We start from the raw sequence: 26,587 nt of genomic DNA, 5'->3' as shown, positions 1-26,587 counted from the left end.
GAAAATAATATTATGTGCTCCAGTGTTTGTTATATAAAAAAGATGCTGATCTCCCAGCGCTCACGTGACTGCTCTCTCCTCTCCCCATCTAACAGCTATAGCGGGAGGGGCCGAGAACTCCCGCTGACATCAGCCGGGGAGAAGAGAGAGCTAAGGAGACACATGAGCACAAGGAGATACTCTAATATAAGGTAGAGATCAGCATCTTTTTTATATAACACAGGCACTGGGACACATAATGTTATTTTACAGAGGGGGTTGTATGTTTATAGTGTAGTTATAATAGCAGCAGAAGGGGAGGGCTGGGGGGTGGACAGAGCTGACAGAGGGGGAGTGGACAGAGCTGACAGGCTGTGGATGATGAAGGCACGTAAACTGACCATGATGTCAGGGCTCAGGAGCCATGATAAACCGTGGTCAGTTTACAGGGGGGAGGGCAGAACCAGGCAGGGTCAACCAGGTTTTTTGGGTGATACAGGGGGCCAAATGACACAGCACAAGCACGGTGGTGTTATTCATGCTTTAAGGGAACAGGATCTGTTTTTTTTTTTTTTTTTAAGGTAACAAACACTTTAATCCTATAGAAAATTTATGGAGGGAGCTGAAACATCAAGTTGCCAAGCGAAAGCCAAGAAACCTTAAAGCGGACCTTCAGTCATTTTTTCTTTTTTTTTTAACATTCAATTTTTTATTTAGTTATCAGAACATAAAATAACAAATAAAGACATTAGGAAAAGTATAACAGAATTCACGCTATTACAGTTACATAGTATAGCGAATGCATTTTTGATAAATACATTAAGTCAGTATAATAATTGTGAATAATCCTTCAAATTCATATCTTTTATTCAGTTTCTAGCTAGTAAACCTCCAAGAATAAACCTATTCACCCCTAGGGGAGCAAACTGTGAACAGGTCTATTCTAACTTGAATAAACAAAAGAGAGGATGTCGTCTAGTAAATCAATGTATTCTAGCGAGTCAAACCAATCAGGAAATGAAAGCAGCATAAGTCTCTACAAGGAATAAGTGATACCAACAGGCTACCTAGTGGTAATTAAGACTGAGTGTACAAGTCTTTTAGTACTGTAGATGCTTTAAGATGTATGATCCATACATACTTCAGTCATTTTTTCAACTTTCCATCTTCTGCCCTTCTTGTTTTAACTTTGGATAGTAAAACATTTTTTTTCTGCCAGTAAATACCTTATACAGCTCGCTTCCTGTTTATTGTCTGGTAAAAAGCCTAGGCTTATGACACCATGCACAGCTCACTCACTCACTCTCGTGAAAGTGGGGAATGAGTCATAAGAGGGCCAATGAGAGCTGCAGGGCTAGAGGTGTGCCTCTGTGTAAATCCAGGAATTGAACAGGCAGCAGCTTCAGCTGCCCACAGTTAAAATGGATACAGCCAGACTGAGCGGAGGGAGATTTCTGCAGCATATTTGGCAGGTACAGAATCACAGTATATATAAAATAATATACAAAGTGGTTGGAGGGAAGCTTCAGAATGGCAAATGTGTTTTTATTACAAATAATGTGAGCAGGCTGCAGTTCCTCTTTAAGGATTTAGAGAAGATCTGTAAAAGAGAGTGGACCAAAATCCCTCCTGAGATGTGTGCAAACCTGGTCACTAACTACAAAAAACCTCTTACCTCTGTGCTGGCCAATAAGGGTTTCTCCACCAAATACTAAGTCATGTTTTGCTTGGGGATCAAATACTTATTTTACTCCCTAAACTGTAACTCAATTTATAACATTTGTATCATTTGTTTTTTCTGGATTTTGGTTGATATTCTGTCTCTACCATTTAAAATACACCTATGATAAAAATTATAGACCCTTCATTTCTTTGTAAGTGGGCAAACATACAAAATCTGTATCTATCTATCTATCTATCTATCTATCTATCTATCTATCTATCTATCTATCTATCTATCTATCTATCTATCTATCTATATATAGATAGATGTATTAGTAGTAACTGTAGTACAAAAAAAGTAGCACCAGAGCACCTCAAATATAATATTTTATCAATTATATTTTCAGAATGAAACTGTATTCTGGTTCTGTTAGCAGGTAAATAAGTAAAGTGGTATACTCACTCTCTGGCCTATCAGTCCTTGTTCTCCTGGAATCCCCAACGGTCCGATATCTCCCTGAGGAGAACAATATAAGATGACATTCATAATGTATAACTCTTTTATATTGTATACTTGGAGCAGCTTCTTAAAATAAATCTGTACTGAGTGGAGCAAAACACAAGTTCACTTAAAGTGATCGGATGTGTAAAAAAAAAAAAAGTCATACTTACCAGCTCTGTGTAATGGTTTTGCATAGAGCAGGCCCAATCCTGCTCTTCCGGGGTCCCCTGCCGCCGCTTCTGACTCCTCCTCCCTGCCCAGTGCCCTCAAAGCAAGCCATTGGCTTCAGCTGCTGCCTCCATGTCCAGTGAGGTCAGAGAGAGTCACTGCTCTCGGGTACAGCGCTGGATCAAGATCAGGCTTAGGGTGCTGGTGGGAATCCTGGTCAGAGAAGATATACTATTTATCACCACCTTTGGACGCACCCCTGTAACCAGTTTACTCTTCAGGTACATACACTATAATCAATGCCTCAATTTGTAATTTAAGCATTTATGGGGCACCGTGTCAAATGCTTTGGCAAAAATGAGATACACTACATCCACAGGCCTTCCTCCACCCAGATTACAGCTCACTTCCTCATAGAATGTTAATAGGTTGGTCTGGCAAGAACGATCTTTTATAAATCCATGATGGGTACTACTAATACCATACATTTTTTCATTAGCAAATTCTTGGATATGTTCCCTTATTACTCCCTTCAATAATTTACAAACTATTGATGTTAGGCTGACTGGCCTGTAGTTACCAAGTATATATCAGCCCTTTTTTGAATATTGGTACCACGTTAGCTTTCCACCAGTCTGCTGGGACCATTCCGATCAGTAAGCTGTCTTTAACCACTTCCCGCCCGGCCTATAGCAAAATGACGGCCGGGCGGTGGTTCAGTTATCCTGACTGGGCGTCATATGACGTCCTTCAGGATAACAGCCGCCACGCACCCGTGGGGGCGCGCATCGTGGTGATCGGTGGAGCGGTGTGTCAGTCTGACACACTGCTCCACCGATCTCGGTAAAGAGCCTCCGGCGGAGGCTCTTTACAAAACGTGATCAGCCATCTCCAATCACAGCTGATCCTGATGTAAATAGAAAGAGCCATTGATCAGCTTTTCCTCACTCGCATCTGACAGACGCAAATAGAGGAGAGCCAATCGGCGGCTCCCCTGACAGGGGGGGTCTGCACTGATTGTTTATTAGTGCAGCCCCCCCTCAGATGACCACACTGGACCACCAGGGACGCCACTAGGACCACCAGGGAAGAGGGCAACATGTGGATGGCCAGGTATGTACCCCATGGCCATCCACATGTGCAAATTATGCCTGATCTGTGCCAACCACTGCCCACAAATGGGCACTGATTGGCACCAGTATGTACTAACAGGCATCAGTGATGCCCAGCATTGCCACCCATCAGTATCATCAGTGCCACCCATCAGTGACATCAGTGCAACCCGTCAGTGCCCATCCATGCCCATCAGTGCCCACCTATCAGTGCCCATCAGTGCCACCTATCAGTGCCACACATAAGTACCCAACAGTGCCACCCACAAGTGCCCATCAGTGCCGCCTACATGTGCCCATCAGTGCCGCCTATGAGTGCCCATCAGTGCCGCCTATGAGTGCCCATCAGTGCCGCCTATGAGTGCCCATCAGTGCCGCATACCAGTGCCACTTATCAGTGCGCATCAGTGCCACCTATCAGTTCCCATCAGTGCCACCTATCAGTTCCCATCAGTGCCCGTCAGTGCCACTTTGTCAGTGCCTGTCAGTGCAGCCATATCAGTACCCATTATTGAACAAGAAAACTTACTTATTAACAAAAATTTTTAACAGAAACGAAGAAAAACTTGTTTTTTTTCAAAATTTTCGGTCTTTTTTTATTTGTTGCGCAAAAAATAAAAATCCCAGCGGTGATCAAATACCACCAAAAGAAAGCTCTATTTGTGGGAACAAAATGATAAAAAAATTAGTTTGGGTACATTGTAGCATGACTGCGCAATTGTCATTCAAATTGCGACAGCACTGAAAGCCGAAAATTGGCTTGGGCAGGAAGGTGTCCAAGTGCCTGGTATTGAAGTGGTTAAAGATGTAGAATAACGGTCTACCAATGAAATAAGTTCTTTGAGAACTCCCGGGGGTAAGCCACCTGGCCCTGGTGATTTGTTTACATTGAGTTTTTCAAGTCTTTTAAAAACACTAGCTTCTGTTAGCCTCAATGGTACCTTCCTTGCTGTGTTGCCAACACTACCATGCTGTTTATTATACCCCTCCTTTTCCATTGTAGAAACAAGGTACAACAATAGATCTTCTTGGAATTGGCTTTTCTTGCTTTTAGCAAAGTAATAGTCACAGATTGAGAAATCCCTCTATCCTTGAAGATTCAACATGTTGCTGGACCCTGAGCTAGCACATCTGGCCTGTTGGGAAGGGGCCCAGATGTTGTCTGCTACAAGTTGGATTTTGTTGCCCTATTTTGTGGAGCAGCTAAGGCAGAATTTACACTGGAGGTGTACACTGGAGGATTATTAGGGCATCCAGGCCAGGGCTAGAGGATTCCTGGTTCTGCCAACAAACAGAGGTAGCTTATCCTAGAATATGGAGGTTAGGTTGTCCACATATCAGATTGAACACATCTGGACGAAGAGACCATTAATCTTGGTCCAAGTGGTAGCGGCTGAGATAATCTGCCTGGCAATCGTCCACTCTTGTGGACTGCAGAAATAGCTGGACAATGCGTTTCTGTCCATGGAAGGATCTTGTTTGCTTCCTTCAAGGAAGCCAGGCTCCTCATGTCCCCTAGGTGGTTGATATATGCCACCATAGTGGCATTATCTGACTGCACCTGGATTAGTTGTCCCTTCAGAAGGAGAGTACAGTGCTGCAGGGACAATGTGACTGCCTTCAGCTCCAGGATGTTGATGGGGAGACTCCGTTTTCTGTTTTGACCATGTTCTTTGAACTGTCAAGGACTGGAACACTCCTCCCCAGCCTGATAAATGTTGTAAGAAATTTCTAGTGGCAGGATAGGAAGGACTTCACTAGTGTTAAAGTGGTTCTAAAGGCTGAAGGCTGAATGTTTTTTTTACTTTCATGCATTCTATACATGAAGGAAACGACCTTCTGGGTGTAGCTCTCCCCACAGCCACCCCCCCCAAATACCTGAGCCCTATCCTGATCCAATGATGTGCACGAGAGTTAAGGGTCTCCCAGGAATCTCTCTTCTGATTGACCGAGGGAAAGAGCAGTTGAATTTTCTGACAACTGCCTGGGATATGAGTCCTTCTGAAGAATGTTGACCAGATAGCCTGTAATTTGAATGCACTGGGTTCTGAGCAGGGCCAGCAGAGGTGCTAAGACCTTTGAGAACACTCTGGGAGCAGAGGATAGATTGAAGGGCAGTGTGACAAAATGGGAGCGGTTAATTATTGCCACTGCAAAGTACAGAAAATGCTAAAGTGTTGATGAGGCAGGTAAAGGAACATGCAGATAGGTATCTTGGATATCCACTGATGCCAGGTATTCCCCCTGCTTTAGAGACTGACCTTGTTGATTTCATGTGGAGTTATGGAGTTTGAAGAAATCTGGAAGTAATACCTTTCCCCTGATGACCTCTCTGATAAATTGGTCAAGTGCCTCATGAAAAAAGGCATCTTCCTTGGAAGGGTATATGTGTGAGATGTCTTTTGCAGGCAACTTTAACTGTCCAAGCTATAAGCCATAAAATTTTGCGCACATGAGAGGATATTAGAGCCATTCTGGAAACCGCATGTTCTAGGGCAGCCTTTTTCAACTAGGGTGCTTTGGCAAAATGCCTACAAATTGCCCAAAAATTGTATACAAGCCAGCGTGTGGATGAAGGCTGTCTTTTAGTTACACTAAGTCACAGGTTTTCATTGTGCACCATTACAACCTTCTTGCTGCCAGCATGCTAATGTCATCAGTTGATAGGGGGTATCTCAGTTGCCTGCATAGCATCCTTGTTTGACCCCACCCCCCTGCCCCTCTCCATCAGCACTGGGGTCACATTAGCTGAGTGATGGAGAAAAACTGAGGGAGAAGAGAAACATTGGAATACTAGTCAATACCAGTTTGGAAAAATGTATTTGCTTTGGAAGAATAAATCACCTCTAATGTTGGGTGATCTACTTGGACTTGTGGAGGTTGCTGCATTATGTAAAACTATTAGAATATTTTTTACATTTTAGAATGGGATGCCTCAAGAGGGTCCATAATTTAAACCCCCCCCCCCTGCAAAGTCACACTCGCACGTTGGTACCTCATGCATACGTAAACGTTGATCGCACCACACATGTGAGGTATCGCTGTGAACATCAAAGCAAAAAGGAAATAATTTTAGCACCAGACCTCCTCTGTAATTCAATTTGCGTTTGAAAAACCACTGTGCAAATATTGTGTGACATAAAAAACATGCAACAGCCACCCTTATTCCCTCTGCTTAAAATGTATGTCTATATATATAATAATAATTTCATTATCTATATATATAATGTTTGGAGGTTTAAATAGTTTTCTAGCAAAAAAAATATGTTTATTTTTTTACACGTAGGAGAGGAATATCAGAACTGGCCTGGACAGGAACTGGTTAAAGAGATTCTTTAGGAGCATCTCCAATTTTCTATCTGCAGAATCTCTGAAAGAAGGAACATCTTCCACAGGGAAATTGAGATGTTTGTTTAGGATAGAGATGGCAGGATCAACTACAGGAATAGCCCACTTCTTTGCAAACTCTTTTTCCACTGGAAATTCTTTCAGAAATCGACCCAATCATCATAGACTACCCATTCTATCTGTTCATGAACAGGGAATGTGCTGCAGGATTTTGCAGGTCTCTTTGTATCCAAAGGGACATGACAAGACAGAGGAGAATCAGGCTGCACAATGCCAAGGCTTTAGGGGACAGAGACAAACAGCTTTTAATTGTTACCAAGCATCAGTCTTTTTCTGCCATCGCTTTTCTATGTTTCAATGTTGCCTAAAGCTCCCCTTTCAACAGAACCCAAATTTTGGGAAGAAAATTCTTTTGCAGCTTCCTTTCTTAATATCCTCTTCATTCTCTTCTGTGTCTGTGTTCTGGCATATTGTGATCCGACTCAGATTGAGAAACAGGAGTAGAAGAGGTATGGCATTTATGAGCCTTGGACAAAGATGGCTGTATTAAGATCAAAATTCTGCTTTTGTTGGGTATGCCACATGTTGCCCAAAATACAGATCGAATTGGATGCAGACATAGCTTCAAGTGAGGGTATTCCATGGAGGTACTCACAGAGTAGAGTGTGGGAGATAGAGTAAGCATGTCTGGAAGGACTATGCGGTAACCTGAGTGTAGACTGTCCTGTAACGAGTCCTAATAGTAAAAGGGTAGGAGGAGGTGCCCGAGTACAGTATAGGCTCTATGTGGAATTAACGTATTAACGTAGTGTAACGTATGCAACCAGTGGTATGATGTAACACCTGGTCATCCACCTGAGACTGACCTCTAAGTGGTTTGAATTACAGTGCCAAGTTTGCACTGTGAAGTGAATACTTTCCAAACTTAGCTCCATTTTTACAGTAATGACCATAGATGTAGGGTGACCCTGGCATACTTGTCGCAATTTCCAGATGGGCACACCCCTGAAGGACTCTTTAGGAACTGGGTGACAGTGAAGAGTTAATTGAAGAATTAAAAAAACATAAGGAATAAGGCATCGTCTTCAGACACTAGCACAAACGTAAGATTCATGGAGTGAGTTAAAGCTCTAGGGGAGGAGTCCCAGTGTGTGTGTTCTCAAAAGTTTGCCAGTGTCCAATAAACTGAAGGTACATGCCGAAATACCATGGGGTATAAATATGTTGCCTGTGCCCTGTACTGTACGATTAAGATAACATTTTGCACAGCACTACTCACCCTCTCCATGCTCAAGCGCTGCCCTCTGAGTCTTCCTCCTCAGCTGATCCTTATGTAGGTTGGATAAACCCAGAATTTTTGTGAGCCCCTGGGGGTAAGTCATCTTGCAGTTTAGACTCACAAGAGAATGCTATAAAGAATGATGGTCACACATCATAATCTGAGCATTGATCAATGAAGTACTCAGGTCCGCCCACCACCAAAGAGGAAAAACTGGAGAGGACTTTGCTTATCATGTAGCTAATTTCTAGACCTGAGCTCGGTCATGTGGTGCGGGGAGAAAGTCTTTAGCCCTGTGTAAGCTTCAAACACATCGACATGGAGCTTATACAGTTTTTTTTCTTCTGGCAAACAGTGGCAAATATATGAAAAGATGGGAAGCACAAGTTGCTGGGAGGGATGCAATATTAAAGCTGAACACCAGACAACCAGCAAAATACAAATGGAAGTACAGATTTAAGAACTGATTTACCTACCAAGGGATTTGTATTTCTGTCCATTAATTGCTCAGATTGACATAGCCCTGTCAGAAAGTACAGCCATCTTGAAAACCTGACATTTCTCATTTGCAGTGAAATAATGTTGTTATGTCTGGTGCCAGAACGCAGGTTCTGATTGGTCAGTGAAGGAAAAGCAAAAAACGAATTAGCTCTTCTCTCCACTCTCTAATCCTACCAGCATGCTCTTTGTTAGACCATGAGCATTGCAGTACACCTAAATGGCCTCTGATTGCATCACCCTCTCCCAGTCTGAGCTCCGCTGTAAAAAGGATTGCAAGTGCCTGATGCCAGGTCAAATTCAAAGAACTTACACAAATTGTTTTTTTTTTTTAAATACACTCACATAATTTTATTGCACAAATATCTGCATGCATTTTTTCTGCCCCAAGTTCAAATTTAAAAACTGAACCTGTTTCTTTGCCCAAAATGCACAGGTTCACTTTAACAGCCAGGAAACTAATTTCTATCATGGAAGAAGTCAGCAATAGCAGACACCGAATTTCCCTCAGCAGTGGTTTTCTTTATTGCTTTTGTTGTGAACAGGTGACAGGTCCACTTTAAGTCCATCAGCATGTTGAGAATGCTTAATTCAGCAACAGCTGGCACAGCAAAGATAGCTCACTCCGGGAATTAGTTGACATTACTTGCAATTTTCTATTTTAAAGCACGGCTTTAATTCCAGACCTTTCTTTCTTCCTGTTTTTATACTATAAATATTTCTTAGTTTGCTGCCTGTGATGCTCTGACCCTTTGTTCAGAAAACAAACTACTGCTGTTAGGCACAGGGAAGAGTCTTGGGAAAGGCAGCTGTGCTGTGTGCACAGTCTTCAGCTCTCCAGCTAAGCAGGACATGGAAACCTTCAGAACAGGACATGGAGGTAGCTTGTGCAATCTATCCATAGCTGTCTAGTCTCCAGCAGAGATAAGAGTCTCATGCTGGCAGGCACAGAAAGCTGTCAGCTACTGTGAGCCTCGTGTTTCTGAATGGCCACACCATGCGCATCAATGGGGTTTTGTTCGCGGAAAAAATGGACAGGAGGGGAGGATGGTTCAAGTTTCACCTCTGTCACAAAAGGGGAACAGTAGCTTCTGTCATAAGCCAAGGATGATTTGCCAAAAACAATGATACAGGGGGGGTTCTGAAAAATGCAGAGGCGCAGTAAAAGAAGAAAGTCTGCAAACGGCAACCTCCAAAATAAACAGGATGACATTAAAGCAAAAATGTCTTTGAGAGAGTACCAAGAACAAATCTGATGGGGACACCTGTTACTCCAGAGACCGGACACTCAGAAATAGATTTTACTTTATGATCTTCCACCTAAAATGAGGCATGGCAAAGTCCTCTCTATCGTGTGCTTCTGACCTATAACATCATGTCAGTATGTCAGATGCTTTATTGGTCATCAAGCCATTTTTACCAGAAAGAACCAGTGCTGGAATTAGTCTGCCATTACTCTTAATTCAGCATCTGCCCAAGTTGAAGTTTTGTTCAATTTTCTTCCTGTTCATCTTGGGGTGTTTGTACACCTTCTGTTGCATCTCCACAATGTAAAATATGTTACAAAAACAAAAAAGGGAGAGTGGAATCCCCTTGTCTTTGCTGCTGCAGGTGTGCTGACCTAGCTTTGTTAGGCATAGATACATTGCCTTGAAAAAGTATTCATACCCCTTGAAATTTTCCACATTTTGTCATGTTACAACCAAAAACGCAAATGTATTTTATTGGTATTTTATGTGATAGACCAACACAAAGTGGCACATAATTGTGAAGTGGAAGGAAAATAATTTTCACATTTTTTTTTACAAATAAATATGTGAAAAGTGTGGGGTGCATTTGTATTCAGCCTCCCTGAGTCCATACTTTGTAGAACCTCCTTTCACTGCAATTACAGCTGAAAGTCTTTTTGGGGATGTCTCTACCAGCTTTGCACATCTAGAGAGTGAAATTTTTGCCCATTCTTCTTTGCAAAATAGCTCATGTCAGATTGGATGGAGAGCCTCCAGATTTTGGTCTGGACTTTGACTGGGACATGCTAACACATGAATATGCTTTAATCTAAAACATTCCATTGTAGCTCTGGATGTATGTTTAGGGTCGTTGTCCTGCTGGAAGGTGAACCTCTGCCCCAGTCTCAAGTCTTTTGCAGACTCTAATGCAGCGTACACACGGTCAGACTTTTCGACCGGACTTGTCCGATGGACGCCGACGGACCAAATCCGGTGGACAATCTGATCGTGTGTGGGCTTCCCCGGACCTTCAGCGGACTTTTCCAGTCGCAAATCTGACGGACTTTAGATTTGGAACACGCTTCAAATCTTTATGTCGTAACTCCGCCGGACCCAAAAATCTGCTCGTCTGTATGCTAGTCCGACGGACAAAAACCGACGCTAGGGCAGCTATTGGCTACTGGCTATCAACTTCCTTATTTTAGTCCGGTGTACGTCATCACGTACGAATCCGTCGGACTTTGGTGTGATCGTGTGTAGGAAAGTCAGTTCGTTAAAAAGTCAGTCAAAAGTCTGTCGAAAGTCCGCTGGAAAGTCTGTCGTACCAGTCCGGTCAAAAAGTCCGCCCGTGTGTACGCGGCCTAACAGGTTTTCTTCTAAGATTGCCTTGTATTTGGCTCCATCCATCTTCCCATCAACTCTGACCAGCTTCCCTGTCCCTGCTGTAGAAAAGCATCCCCACAACATGATGCTGCCACCACCATGTTTCACAGTGGGGATGGTGTGTTCAGGGTGATGTGCAGTGTTAGTTTTCCACCACACATAGCGTTTTGCTTTTAGGACAAAAAGTTAAATTCTGGTCTCATTTGGCCAGAGCACCTTCTTCCACATGTTTGCGGTGTCCCCCACATGGCTTCTTGCAAACTGGACTTTTTATCGCTTTCTTTCAACATTGGCTTTCTTCTTGCCACTCTTCAATAAAGGCCAGATTTGTGGAGTGCAGAGCTAATAGTTGTCCTGTGGACAGATTCTCCCACCTGAGCTGTGGATCTCTGTAGCTCCTCCAGAGTTACCATGGGCCTCTTAGCTGCTTCTCTAATTAATGCTCTCCTTGCCGGGCCTGTCAGTTTAGGTGGACAGCCATGTCTTAGTGGGTTTACAGTTGTGCCATACTCTTTCCATTTTCGGATGATAGCTTGAACAGTGCTCTGTGAGATGTTCAAAGTTTGGGATATTTTTTTATAGCCTAACCCTGTTTTAAACTTCTTCACAACTTTATCCCTGACCTGTCTGGCGTGTCCATTGGCCTTCATAATGCTGTTTGTTCACTAAGGTTCTCAAACAAACCTCTGAGGACTTCACAGAACAGCTGTATTTATACTGAGATTAAATTGCACACAGGTGGACTCTATTTACTAATTAGGTGACTTCTAAAGGCAATTGGTGACACTAGAATTTAGTTAGGGGTATCAGTGTAAAGGGGGCTGAATACAAATGCACACCACACTTTTAAGATATTTGTAAAATATTTTGAAAACCATTTATCATATCCCTTCCACTTCACAATTTGCCACTTTGTGTTGGTCTATCTTATAAAATCCCAATAAAATACATTTATGTTTTTGGTGCTAATGTGGCAAAACGTGGAAAATTTCAAGGGGTATGAATACTTTTTCAAGGCACTGTAGCTCAGCACAGGAGACCTTTAGGAGATTTAGCACTGGTTCCCACTGGTGTAACTTTAAAAACACGCTACTTTAAAGTTGCAAATCAGTGCAATTTGCACCTCCGATTTCATTGCGGCTTGCAACTTCGTTTAACAGAAGTCTATGCTAGTTGCAATGAAATCACCAAAAAATAGGGCAGGAACCTTTTTCAGAGTCGCAGCAATTTGAATGGTTACATTGTCGACATTGGGGTGTGACATGTCATGCGATTTGGAACCGTCATATTGCATTACAAATTGCATGGCTGTGAACGGGGCTTAAAACAAATCTTTACTTTATTCATACCAGGGCAATCCCTAGGTTCACTTTAAAGTGTCAGTAAACCCACATCATTAACACCTTCCAACCAGGCCAATAGCAAATTGACGGCCGACCGGTGGTTCAATTATCCTGACTGGGTGTAACATGACGTCCTGTCAGGATGCGCCAATCGCGCAGCTGCGCGATCTGCCACAGGCTGCGTCCACGGGACACGGCCGATGATCGCAGTACCGACTTGTTGCTAGTACCATGTGATCGCCATGCTGCATCACAGCAGGTCAAATGAGTTGTAAACAATAGATGGCTTCCTTTCATGCCATCCATTAAATATAACTGTGTTGCTAGCTATGATTGGTCAGTGTGATCACATGGTACAGACAGGGACAATCACAGCCCATCTGTACCATGTGATTAGCTCTGGCCAATCAAAACAAAACAGACTGAATGAATCTGTTTCATTCAGTAAAATGCTTGCTTGTAGCAATGTAATGCATTGCTATATGCAAATATAATGTGTAAAAAAAAAGAATCCTGATCACTTTCCCAGAGTAGTAGAATGTTACTATGGTAACATTATATTGCTCTGGTTACAGTGCGTTAAAAAAATAAAAAAAAGATTCCTTAAAAAGGAAATGTAAGAAATAAAAATATAGATTTTTATTTTTTTTGTACTGTCATCAGACAGCGTCCCTGTTGTTCACCGCCACACCCTTTATATAAGGCTTTACTGCACTGGTGACAATATGTTAAAAAAAAAAGTTTTTTTTTTTTAATTTCTTACTTTTCCAAAAAATTCTGACAAAAACTTACAACTTCAAAAAACTCACCATGCCTCTTACTAAATACCTTGGACTCTCTACTTTCCAAAAAGGGTCATTTGGGGGGTATTTGTACTGTACTGGCATTTTCGGTCCTCGAGAAATGAGATAGGCCATCAGTGGACTCTATAAAACTTTCCTACAGACTAAATAATCTACATTGATTTGGGTTATTTTTATGTAGCAGAATACACTCTGATCTAAATTTTTCAAGAAAGATTATTTATTTGCAAAATTTTATAACAGAAACAAAGAAAAACACGTTTATTTTCAAAGTTTTCAGTTTTTTATCATTTATTTAGCAAAAAGTAAAAACCCAGTGGTGATTAAATACCACCAAAAGGAAGCTCTATTTGTGTGAACAAAATTATAAAAATTAAATTTGGGTACAATGTTGCATGACCGCGCAACTGTTATTCAAAGTGCGACAGCATTAAAAGTTGATAATTGGCTTTGACAGGAAGGGGGTAAATGTGTCCAGTATTGAAGTGGTTAAAAACTGTCAACACATGCTGTATTACATTATGTTCATACTCACTCAGTCACTATGGAATTTATTTCTGTATTCTACAAAAAAAATCTGGCTGATCCTGCAGTTTACTGTTCCTCCCTCTTTATCTGTGCCCCCGCTGCAGACAGATTGTGTAAACCAGCCTTTCCCAGATCTACTGAGCATGCTCCAGTTTCTGCCCCCTTCTAAACTGCTCATTTCCTCCCTTTTTTTATTCTGTGCTGCCCAAGTGGCTATAGAGTCACACAAGTGGGCATATACACTCCAGATAAATGAAAGCCCACTCTCTCGCTCCTCATCCACGCCCACTTAACAGCTAAACACAATGGGGTGGAATATTACATGTTGATTGATAGAGGCATTAACTCCCTGTAAGTCTAAGCTCATACAAACAATAGACACAGGATGGAGGGATGTGAAACAGGTTGTGTTTGGCAGAACCTCCCCCTAGATAGCCCACACCAGATTTGAGTTCAAATACATACTTGTATGACAATGTAAAACATTTATTTGATATTAATTATGTATTTTTCCTTTGTATTTCAAAGGCTTTTTTTTTAACATGTAACTAGAAGCTTCCACTAATTTTTTCCTGCAGATGGGATGGGAAAGAGCTAGGTCCCATGACAGCTGTATATCGATTATGAAAAACGGTACTCTGATTTGTTTATTTTTTTAATTAAAATAAATACAGTGTCTTCAACCATATACATAAAGAGAAGGGATTATATAATATAAATAGTATGTGTTTAGTATCACTTTAATTTCCTTTATCCCCAGCAACATACCCTTCTTTTAGCCACCAGGAGGGCTCTTTCCCCACCTCATGTGACAGCGCTGGAGCAATCAGCAAGTACCAGCAGTGCTGTCACCACGATAAGGGATTGGAGTCACATGCTCTTTCATATCTGAAATTACCAGATATTTCCCTTCCTGCTCAGCAGCTGAATGTAGCGATGGAGGAGCAATTGAATAGTGAATATTTTCTGATGGGGAGGGGAAATTACCTGTTGTACTGCCCTTCATTGGTAAACACACAAAATTGCTTTAAGAAACCACAATTTAACTCTCCAGCATTTTTCACAAGCTAAATTTTCATCTCTATTTTAGTGATGCATCAAAGGTAATTTCTCACAAAGCAAAAGTACTACTAGATAAAGGCATTCCTTAATTTAAGATGTCCTGTCCCTATGAAGTGAAAAATGACTATTCAAAAACGGAATGATTTTTACCAAAGATTGTTTGTCAGTCTAGCGCTATGTGCAAGTAACTGCTTTGTTTTGTACAGATAACATCACTCATTAGTGGTGGCCTGCAAAGAATGATTTTATTATCTTGTTGTATACCAAAAACACTGCTGGAGAAGGTTGTAGGATCTTTGGCATATTGGAAAACTGTCCCATTTATGGCCAACGCAAAAGAGTGAAGGATCCAACATTCAAACTGCTGGTGGCCAACTATGCATGGAAATAGCATTGATGTACAGGTAGATAAGGAAGGGGCCAGTCTATAGATTTTAAAGAGATCTGTTTAACATCCAGTCTGTGTGAATAAACATGCAAATGTAGGTAGATTGTCACCTATAGGGCACTATTTCATGGTACAATGGTTTCCAAAGCCTGGTTAATGCCAGAAACAATTGTAAAGTGCCCTGGACAATCCAAAACTTATTGTGACCCACACACTTTTCCTCCCCCGAAACCCTAAAATGTACCCTAAGCCACAAATGAAACTTAAATTCCCTCAAATGGGTAACCATTAACCTAAATGTTATTATAGACACTTAACTTGCTCCTAATATTTAACCTCATGCTAACCCTAATCCTCAATCCTAATACTTCTAATCGTTAAAACAGACCCTTAACCCGAAGCCTAAATCTTATCCCAATAATCATTTCATCATTGTTGTAAGTAGAGAGCTATTCTGCACTGGGCTTGGCACTCGGCGCTCCCTGTGCCCATTTCCATTCCAAGCCATGTGACTTCATACATTTGTGGGCTTTTAGACACTGTATATCAAACAACAGCGATGACTTTCAGAATTTTAAGGCATAGAAAACAGGCACCCACTATCAATTGCTCTATGAATTTTCCTTAAAATCTCATCTTGTACAAGTGTCCACTTCCAGATAGCCAAAGCTATGTCTCACCTTCATTCCTGGTTCACCTGGTGGTCCCGGTTCTCCCTTTGCCCCTGGAGGTCCCTGGAATACATTGAGACCAGTTAACTATTTAAGACATTTGTTTTCATGGTAAAAAGAAACTACTTCTTTGTAAAGATTTTAATTTTATCTGGCAGTGTGGATATGGGAACTATTGAGTCGTGTGAATTGCAAATTTAAAAACAATACTTGAGTCCAATTTTTTTTTAGTTTTGCATATTACTTCAAATCAGAGATAACCATCCATATAAGCCCATTGCACACCTTCCTGAAAAGATACTGGGTGCTGCAGCAACCACCAGCTGGAGACTGGATTTTACATGACACAGTGTCGATATTTGCCAGCACACCACGGATCTTCAAGTTGAGTCCAAAAGTCTTTATTGAGTTATGATTACATCACAAACAATGTTTAGGTGTCACGCAAGACCCCTTCATCTGGCATGTGATGACATCACATGCCGGACGAAGAAATGTGAAATGTATGAAAATGTAAAGAGGAACAATTCCATACAATGTGGTATTAACTGGCATGACTTTCAAAATATGCGCGACTATGCCTCGTACTCACCCTCTCAGGTTGCACTGGCTCCATTCCAGTAAAGATCAGCTACTCTGCACCTTTGGCTTTCTTGATGGGCACAAGTCTTTGTGCCCTTTACCCCCACCTCTCCCCCTTTTTTTCTTTTTCCTCCCTTCCCTTTTCTGATTCTTCCTGATTCTCATATATGTCCATACTCAGGTTCAAACGTTCTCTTGGCTTAAGCCTGACCTGATCGGACCCCCGCTTACATATGAGTGCTATGTGGTTAAGAATAATGTGTTCCAGGGGCTTTGTTTTGCACTGATGTTTTCCATGTGATCAGATTTCTAATGTTCCAAGAGATAGATAAGAGGACTCTGTTACTGATGTGCATTACATTTTTTTATTGTTCTCATTGTTATGTACTATATGACGGTTATTGTTCCGCCTGTTTTGCAGGCTATTTTCTGTTGTAATGTACTGTTTGTAATGTGTTTTGCTAAAGAGTGAAATAAAAACTATATAAAAAAAAAAAAAGGATCATATATTCTGACCCCACATTTAGACCCAGTTCTGCCCAGTTCATCATACCTAGCTCCCATCCTATAGTTTTTAAAAGCTAAGGATAGGAAGCCGACCTTAATGGACGCTTGATCTCCTAGCTCCTGCAGCCCGCAGCAATATTGGCAATTTGGGGGTCGAAAACTCATCCTCACATGGGCAGATCGCGGACCACCCGATCCTCACGGTGCAGAGGTACATCTCAACCCCCTCCGGGGACCTCTACGGACCTCCGGTCCTTCTTTCTCCAGCCAGAGAACATCCCGGCCGGAGGATCCAAGATGGCGCCGATCACACAGGCACAGGGAGGACGGAGCTCTCCACGAGACCAACTGCCGCAGCCCACACAGCAGCGAGTGCACGCCGAATCCTCTCCAGCGATGACAGGCTCGGTCTCTCCAGCAACACACACAGGACCGGTGAGTCCATCCACCTCCCCCGACCCCCAGGCCTGGCAGACACATGCGCCGCAGCCATCCGGACCACCCACCTCCTCACAGCACTATACTCAGTGCTCGGCGGCATTTCCACGGCTGCTACGCGCGGCTTCAGATCCCTACCTCCAGGACCAGTCTCCTCTATCTCCAACACCATCAGTTCTCTCCCAGGACTTTCCACCCCTTCCAGGTCCCGCTCGCCCATCAGCGGATCTGCATCTCTCACCAGGGGGAGAGGATGGGACACTATGGGCCATGGCAGCGTCCCCCCCCCCACCCAAGACGCAGAGACTTTCCAGATCCGGAGACAATGGTGTCTCTAAACAGCTGCCCTCTAATATCCTCACATACGCACAAAAGGCCAGCGCCCCCCCAGGCTCCTCAACAGCTACCCATCATGAGGGACCCCCCCAACTGCCGCAGGCCCTGATGTGGAATGAACCGTGGGACCCCCCTGTTACAGGATCCCATCGGCCACCCGAGGCGGGCTCACTTAGCCCACGCTCCCCCCCTCCGGCACCAGCCTCGCCAGACCACCGAGCGGGCCATATACATGACCAATATATACCACCCCCATGGCACGCTTATTTTCAAGAGATGCCCACCAAACAAGATTTCAAACAACTCATAGAGGATGTCAAATCAACCTGCCGTTCTGAAATCCAGGTCCTCCAAACGGGACTCAAACATTTAGCAGATAGAGTGGAAGTGGCGGAGGAGGAGATCCAAGAAACCAAGTTAGCAGTCCACAGAACACAGCTCCAGGGAGCGGAGCACCGTTCTCTCCTTAGAGATATGCAAAGACACATAGAGGACCTGGACAACAGGGGGCGCCGCAACAACATCCGAATAAGAGGTGTCCCGGAGTCAGAGGGCAGCGAAGACCTGCAAACCACCTTGCAAACCATTTTCAACAACCTACTGGGAGAACCCCTTACGAAACATATAGAGATGGACAGAGCCCATCGAGCACTGCGACCTAAAGGCCCTGCATCAAAACCAAGGGATATCATTTGCAGAATCACTTCTTATCCCCTTAAAGAATCCATCATGAAACAAGCACGAATAACACGCAAAATCACCTTTGCTGGGACACAAATTCAGCTTTACCCTGACCTGTCCTGGATCACCCTACAGAAACGAAGACTTCTTCAACCACTACTACAAGAGCTGCAAAACAAAGCAATCCCCTATAGATGGGGTTTCCCCTTCACTCTCACAGCAAAACTACAGGGAACCTCCGCAGTTCTGCGATACCCCGAAGATCTCCGAGTATTCTGCAATACCCTGGAAATACAACCTCCACAGCTACCGGAATGGGACTTAGTAACCATCTCCCCATCACCGCCTACAGTATGGCAGAAAGTATCTTCCTCAAACCGGCCTCGAAACCCAGAAGTACCCCGCAAACCAGCCAAACCCAGACGCTGATCAACGTCACTGCTCTACCACAGTCCACACCAAACTGCAAGACGTGATTAACTCAACGTATTGACTTTTCATGTCCAGGACTAAACGTTTGGTCAAACATACTAGCTCAGTACCCCCCAAATTGCCCCTACGCCACAGTTCACATAAATACCAAGGGCTTGCTATGATCGAGCTCCAGGAGAGTAGACGCATTACCGTTCGTCTCCTCCCCCCCCCGTTCCTGATTTTTAGTTCAGGAAGTTAAATAAGTGTTTTATATTTCTACATTGGTTACGGATCCCCTGGTGGCCCCCCCCCGGCCGCCCCAATAGAGCGACCGGCGGACGGACACTTGGAATTCCGTGTTACTTAGGCCTATTGGCCACTTATAGTTTGCTAATGTGTGCGTTCTATCACCACCTGGTCTTACTTAACCTTCTTCTTCTCTCCCAGCCCTCTCCCTCCTCTTCCCCTTACTGTAGGAATCAACCTCCCGCAGCGGTGCGGGTGAGCGGTCCTGGTTTCCTCCCGGATGGTGTCGGATCCTGGTCCTTTATCCCCAGGCCCTGGTGCTCCATCACTAGGTAAGCAAACACACACCTACCCACATATAATTAGATGGCAAAGTTACTATCCCTAAATGTACACGGCCTGAACTCTAACAGAAAAAGGCATTTGGCACTGCGGGAGTTCAGACAGTCGGGAGCTGATATCGTAATGGTACAGGAGACACATTTCAATAAGGAAGGCTCGTTCGCATTCGCCTCCAAATACTTCCCGGAGGTCTATCTCTCATCTGGCACCCAAAAAAAAGCAGGAGTGGCTATATTATTCAAAAAGGGAACCCCCTTCACCTGCACAAACCATTACTCCGACCCTAAGGGCCACTTTATTATTCTACAGGGGCACTGGCATACACAACCTATTATGCTGTGCGCGATATACGCGCCTAACACTAAACAACACAATCTCCTCTCTAAAATATACAAGCGTCTTTTCAAGTCAGCCCCCGGGATCTTAGTGGTGGGGGGAGATTTCAATTTTGTACAATCAGCAACTGTCGATCGCCAGGTGGTGGGCTCCAGGGTATCTCCACCAGGTGTCCTCCGGGGCTCTAGACTGTTTCGACAAATCTCCAGACGCTATGCGCTCTTTGATGCCTGGAGGGCCCTTCACCCGGGAGATCGGCAGTATACATTTTACTCCGCCCCCCACCATACACACTCACGAATAGATTATTTCTTTGTTAACAACCATACACTCAGACTTACACGAAAAGCTCAAATACTCCCCATCTCGTGGTCGGATCATGCCCCGATTCTACTAGAGCTAGAACTAGATAATCCCAACCGTAAACCCTACAACTGGAGGCTTAACTCATTTCTCCTTCAGCACCTCCCTTCCCAGGTCGAACTAAATACCACCTTAAAACACTACTTCATTGAAAACAACACACCGGATATATCGCCAACCACCCTCTGGGAGGCCCACAAGGCAGTCCTACGCGGCAAATGCATAGCCTTGTCCTCCGCAATGAAAAAAGATTCCCTAGCCGCAAAGCTAAAAACTGAACAGGACCTTAGAGTGTCTGAACGCAAACTTCAAGCCACCCCTTCCATACCCTTGCTCCGGAAGGTCATTAGCCTTCGCACAACCCTGAAGGAATTCGCACTAGGCCAGGTAGAAAAAGCACTGACAAGACTAAAGCAAATATACTACGATAAAGGTAACAAAGCACATTCCCTTTTAGCTAACAAACTGCGGGACAAATTCCACATGCAGACACCACATCAGATTAAAAATAAGTCGGGACATATAGTCTCCCACCCCAAAGAAATAGCTCAAGTTTTTGCGGACTTCTATAAACACTTATACAATAACCCAGACATACCTAGCAATCCCCCTTCCCCCGACCTGTCTTATAAAATGCGAGAATACTTAGAACGCAGTGGAGTCCCCCACTTAACACCCTCCGACCTACTAACCTTGAACACACAGATTACAGATGAGGAGATAGAGATGACCATTAAATCCCGTCCCATAAAGCCCCGGGACCCGACGGATTCCCATATGAATATTATAAGACATTTCTCCCCACACTGCTTCCACATATGAGCAAGGTCTTCCATGCCTTTCTTCACAAGGCCGATATACCACTGGACATGCACCGTTCTTTTATCACCTTAATTCCTAAACCAGACAAAGACCCCTCCCTATGTACCAATTACAGACCCATTGCATTACTGAACTCCGACCTTAAAATTTTCACCAAACTACTTTCCAATCGCCTAAACCAGATTCTCCCCTCACTGGTCCATAAAGACCAGGTAGGGTTCGTCCCGATGCGTCAGGCTGGAGACAATACCAGAAAAATCATAGACCTGGTGGAAGTGGTGAATAGAGAACACCAGGCGGCACTGTTGCTCAGTTTAGACGCAGAAAAAGCGTTTGATCGCTTGGGATGGCCCTTTCTATTTGCCACTCTACAATTCATGGGCTTTCGAGGCCCCTTCCTACAAGCAATCAGACATTTATACACAGGCCCAACATCCCAAGTCAGGACCCCCTTTGCATTATCCCCTACATTCTCAGTGGCGAACGGGACCAGGCAGGGATGCCCACTCTCGCCCCTGCTATTTGCACTCTGCGTCGAACCCCTAGCCGCATCCATTAGGAGAAACCCAGACATACGAGGAATATCAGTTAGAGGGAGGGAGTTTAAAATCTCCCTTTTTGCAGATGATATCATACTCTCAGTGACTCAACCTCATATCACTCTTCCAATTCTGCAAACAGAACTAGATCGCTTCCGCGCATTATCAGGGTATAAGATAAATGCATCAAAATCAGAGGCCCTCCCAATTAACATTCCTCCTAACGAGGTCTCACTTTTAAAATCTAATTTTCCATTCACATGGAAAACAAATTCCCTGAAATATCTAGGCATATTTATTACACCCAAATTTAGTACCATATACCAAGAAAATTTCCCATCACTGTTTCGATCTATAAGATCCTCACTGACTCAATGGAAAAAACACCACATCTCTCTACTAGGTAGAATAGCCTCAATAAAAATGACTATCCTCCCAAGGCTTTTATATCTCTTCCAAACACTACCTATACCAATCCCGATTGCCCATCTGAAAAAACTCCAATCCGATCTATTACAGTTCACATGGAATTACAAAAGGCACAGGGTCCCGAGGTCGGTACTCATGGCATCCCGCAATGAAGGGGGATTGGCGTTCCCTAATATTATTAAATATTATCACGCAGCTCAATTACGAGCGATAGCCTCCTGGTATACCCACAAATCTTATAACAAATGGACCGAAATCGAAAAACTATGGCTTGCTCCCATACATCCAAATAATCTGCTGTGGAGTGCGAATGCGGACGTAGCCCCTGAGCGTATGCTGGGTCCCATGTCCCACTTGAGACGGCTGTGGCGCACCCTGGCCCCCAAACATAATCTCTCCTCAGATAGATCGCTCCTGACCTCTTTTATTTGTAACCCCAAAGTGCCGGACAGTCTAACCTACCAAATGTCACATCATTGGACAGCCCGGAACTTGTTCCACTATGGAAACCTGGTGGACCCCAGAACAAGGAAACTGCTGCCATTCAGCGAACTACAAACTAAACATGACCTCCCCAGACAGGCACTCTACGGGTATCTACAAATTCGGCACTACGCACTCACTATTACACCCACCCTACAATTTTCACCACCATCAGCGTTTGAAACAACAATCTTAGCGGGCAATAATCAGAGGGGGCTTATATCGAGCATATACAAGATTTTGAACGTCTTCTCAGAAGACAGCCAGGGTAAACACCTGTATATGACTAGATGGGAGGGGATCCTTGGGGAGGAACTCCCTATCTCGCAATGGCAGATAATCTGGAATCAAACAGCGAAGAGTTCAATGTGTTCATTATATAAAGAAAACTCCTATAAAATCCTCATGCTGTGGTATATGACCCCAGATGTTCTCCATACTATATTCCCCAAAAGTTCCGATAGATGCTGGAGATGCCAGGGAGCGAGGGGCACCTTCCTACATATATACTGGAGCTGCCCAATGTTGACTCCTTATTGGTCCACGGTCCAGCAGCTACTGGAACGCCTCCTGGACACACAGATCCAGGCTTCCCCGAAATTCTTCCTCCTGGGCCTACCGCCGCCTAAATTTCCCACCCCATATAAAAAACTGGTACGTCACATACTGACGGCGGCAAGATGCCTTATAGCATTACATTGGAAGCGTTCCTCACCCCCCTCTGCTGAGGACCTGTACACTAGAATAAAGGACATAGAAGTGATGGAAAAGATGACAGCTAGAATACAGGATACATTGGAAGCACATAACAGGGTCTGGGAGCTATGGCACCTCCGGGAGGACCCACCATGACCAGGTAACACCACCGTTGATATACCTACTATACCCCCCCTCTCTAACCCCCTCTCTCTCCACTACCCACCTCTTTTTCTTTATGTTATACATACCTGCAACTTCTTAGCAACAGATAACTAAGTTTTGATTCTGCTTTTACAGTAAGATTATAAACTTACCAGCAAATATAGTACATGGAAGACGATGACACTAAGCTGGCATTTTGTAAAACTTTAATATTGGAACATGGCATTTGATTATTGATACTGTGTACAAGAATTCAACACTACTGTACTACTGTCACAAACGCCAACTGTTATTGCATATTGTACTGCAAAAATGGAAAATAATAAAAATGTTATTTGGAAAAAAAAAAAAGCTAAGGATAAAGTTCACTAAAACTTACTTTGTAGCCAAATCATGAAGCCAGAAATGTCATTTCTAAACCCCAGATTACTTTGTGGGCTGGGTACACAAACTGTAACGAGTTTATAATGATTTTAACATTTGTTTTTAATGTTCAGATGTTTAGATATGAGGGCTGAAAAAATATTCCGAAGCGAAGCAGGTCAGCGTTTTGTGTGTGTGCAAAGAAGATGATACTACTTGGCCCAATATCATATTATATACAGTTGTAAACATTATGCTCATTTAGAACTGATACTGAATCAAACTAGTCCCAAGGGAATATTAAGAGGACATTCCCTAGTTCAGCTGTTACCCTACAGTGAATACACATAAAGCAGCAACATTAAATGATCATTTGTTGTGTGACTCCTAACTCATACATTGATGATTAATCCAATAGGGGCTGATTAAAAAAAGAGTTTGCTTCCAAATGCTGCCTCTGAGTTTACTGTATAAATACCTTATGTCCAATTTCTCCCATAGCCCCCACAGGTCCTGCAGGTCCAGGTGGCCCCTAAAACGGTAAAATATTAACATTCATTTACGTTAAAAGGGATATAATTTCTTAATTTCCCTAAAACCTTCAAGCCAAAATTAAACCCTTGCTATATATTAATGTAATGTAGTCATTCTGCTTATACAGTAATACATACTGTATGAGGCAATTTTACTTTGCTGACAGCACATAACAGAGTCAGACTGTGGATCTCTCACACAAAGCAACAGCCTGGCTCTCAAGTGATCCAATCCACTCACCTGAACAGTGGCCTGTCAGCACATGGTACTTGTTGCTACACTTGGCAGTTAAAAAAAGTAAAGGAGAACAAGATTTATTGTTGTATATTGTATACACTAATACGTAGCTAGGGTTTAGTTGAGTTTTTATTGTTCAGTCATTATATTTCTAAAATTTAAAACAATAAATTGAAATATTTTCACATTTTTGAACGGTCTCATGTCTATTTAAGGGAACAGCCATTTAGTATTGAAAAAGTTATTTGTCGCTGGCCAATCAGGATGACCTAAGGCCTGAAAGAAGCCATGGAGAAGATGTAGGTGAGGGACCTTGTGGGTGAAGGGCTGCTGAAGCAAAAGTAAGTAATCCTGCCTTTAGTGCCACTTTAATTTTATCTGATTATACAGAGGGTAAAAGAATTATTGAACATACCACCATTTTTCTAAGTAAATATATTTCTAAAGGTGCTATTGACATGAAATTTTTACCACATGTCAGTGACAACCCATGCAATCCATACATACAAAGACACCAAAACAAATAAGTACAGAAATTAAGTTATGCATAATAAAATGGAATGTCACAGGGAATGACACAGGGAAAAAAGGCATGGAAAGCCAAGACACCGGATGAAATCAGTAATTAGAAAGCAATCCCGCCCCTTGTCAGTGCAAATTAATATCAGTTGGTTCAGTCTCAACTGATGGCCTATAAAAAGGTGTCTCATTACCAAGGTGTCACACAAGAAACATCTTATGATGGGTAAAAGCAAAGCGCTCTCTCAAGACCTTCGCAACCTTATTGTTGCAAGCATACTGATGGCATTGGTTACAGAAGGATTTCTAAACTTCTGGATGCTTCCAGTGAGCACTGTTGAGGTCATAATCCGGAAGTGAAAAGAACATCATTTCACCATAAACCGGCCACAACCAGGTGCTCCTCACAAGATTTCTGGCAAAGGAGTGAAAAGAGTTATTCAGAAGAGTTGTCCACAAGCCAAGGAACACTTGTGGAGATCTTCAGAAAGACCTGGAATTAGCAGGTACAATTGTTTCAAAGAAAACAAATAATGCACTCATGCCTGTGAAATACTGGGACAATATAGTCGGGTCAGATGAGACCAAAATTGAACTCTTTGGATGCCACAATACACACCATGTTTGAGGTCACTGCACATCACCCAAAAACACCATATCAACAGTGAAGTTTGGAGGTGGGAACATCATGGTGTGGAGCTGTTTTTCAGCATACGGTACTAGCAAACTTCCTTTCATTGAAGGAAGAATGAATGGAAAAATGTACCAAGACATTCTTGATAAAAAATCTGCTGCCATCTACCAGGATGATGAAGATGAAACAAGGGTGGAGATTTCAGCATGAAAATGATCCCAAACCAAAGGCCAAGGAAACTCTCAGTTGGTTTCAAAGAAAGAAAATAAAGCTGCTTAAATGGTCCAGCCAATCCTCTGGCTTGGATCAAATTGAAAATCTATGGAAAGAAATAAAGAACAGAGTTCAAAGAAGAGGCCCACGGAACCGTCAAGATTTGAAGACTGTTTGTGTGGAAGAATGGGTCAAAATCACACCTGAGCAATGCATACGACTAGTTTCTCCATACAGGAGACGTCTTGAAGCTGCCATTACCAACAAAGGATTTTGTACAAAGTATTAAATAAATTTCAGTTAGCATGTTAGCAATATTTTTTCCCTGTGTTGTTCATTTTATTACACATAACTTTATCTCTGTACTTGTTTGTTTTGGTTTCTTTGTATGTACGGATTGCATGGGCTGTTACCGACGTGAGGTGAAAATATCATGTCAATAGCACTTTTAGAAATATATTTACCTAGAAAAATGGCGACGTGTTCAATACTTATTTTACCCGCTGTATCAGTAGTAATTGAAGATTTCTAGTAGAGGTGACTCATATTGACAGAAAAATATGTCCTGCCACTGCTGAGATTTACTTCTGAAAATACCAGTGCTCTAGCTTTTATGTGGATTCTTTGTCATCTATGCTGTCTGACTGATCCAAAACAAGTATCAGGATTTCTGGCGCTTTCTGAATATTTATTCCAAATATTTCTTCCAAAGGGGAGTGACGCCAAAAACAGCCAGGCAACTTACATTTTCAA

The 26,587-nt window shown here is 42.9% G+C and overlaps 1 protein-coding gene across 2 annotated transcripts in view; it reads right to left on the bottom strand.

Annotated features, from left to right (window-relative positions):
• Positions 1-26,587, bottom strand: part of COL27A1 (collagen type XXVII alpha 1 chain) — a 656,744-nt gene that overhangs the window by 194,436 nt on the left and 435,721 nt on the right. For both annotated transcript variants that reach the window (XM_073600403.1, XM_073600404.1), the window contains exons 33-35: positions 24,176-24,229; positions 15,965-16,018; positions 2,105-2,158 (exon numbers count right to left, since the gene is read on the bottom strand). In XM_073600403.1, the coding sequence (XP_073456504.1) occupies positions 2,105-2,158; positions 15,965-16,018; positions 24,176-24,229 (162 nt within the window). The remainder of the gene's footprint in view (positions 1-2,104; positions 2,159-15,964; positions 16,019-24,175; positions 24,230-26,587) is intronic.

Source organism: Aquarana catesbeiana, linkage group LG09, assembly GCF_042186555.1.
Source record: "Aquarana catesbeiana isolate 2022-GZ linkage group LG09, ASM4218655v1, whole genome shotgun sequence".
Lineage (NCBI taxonomy): Eukaryota > Metazoa > Chordata > Amphibia > Anura > Ranidae > Aquarana > Aquarana catesbeiana.
The sequence above is the reverse complement of the archived record's forward strand: the minus strand, read 5'-3'. Positions and strand labels throughout refer to the sequence as shown.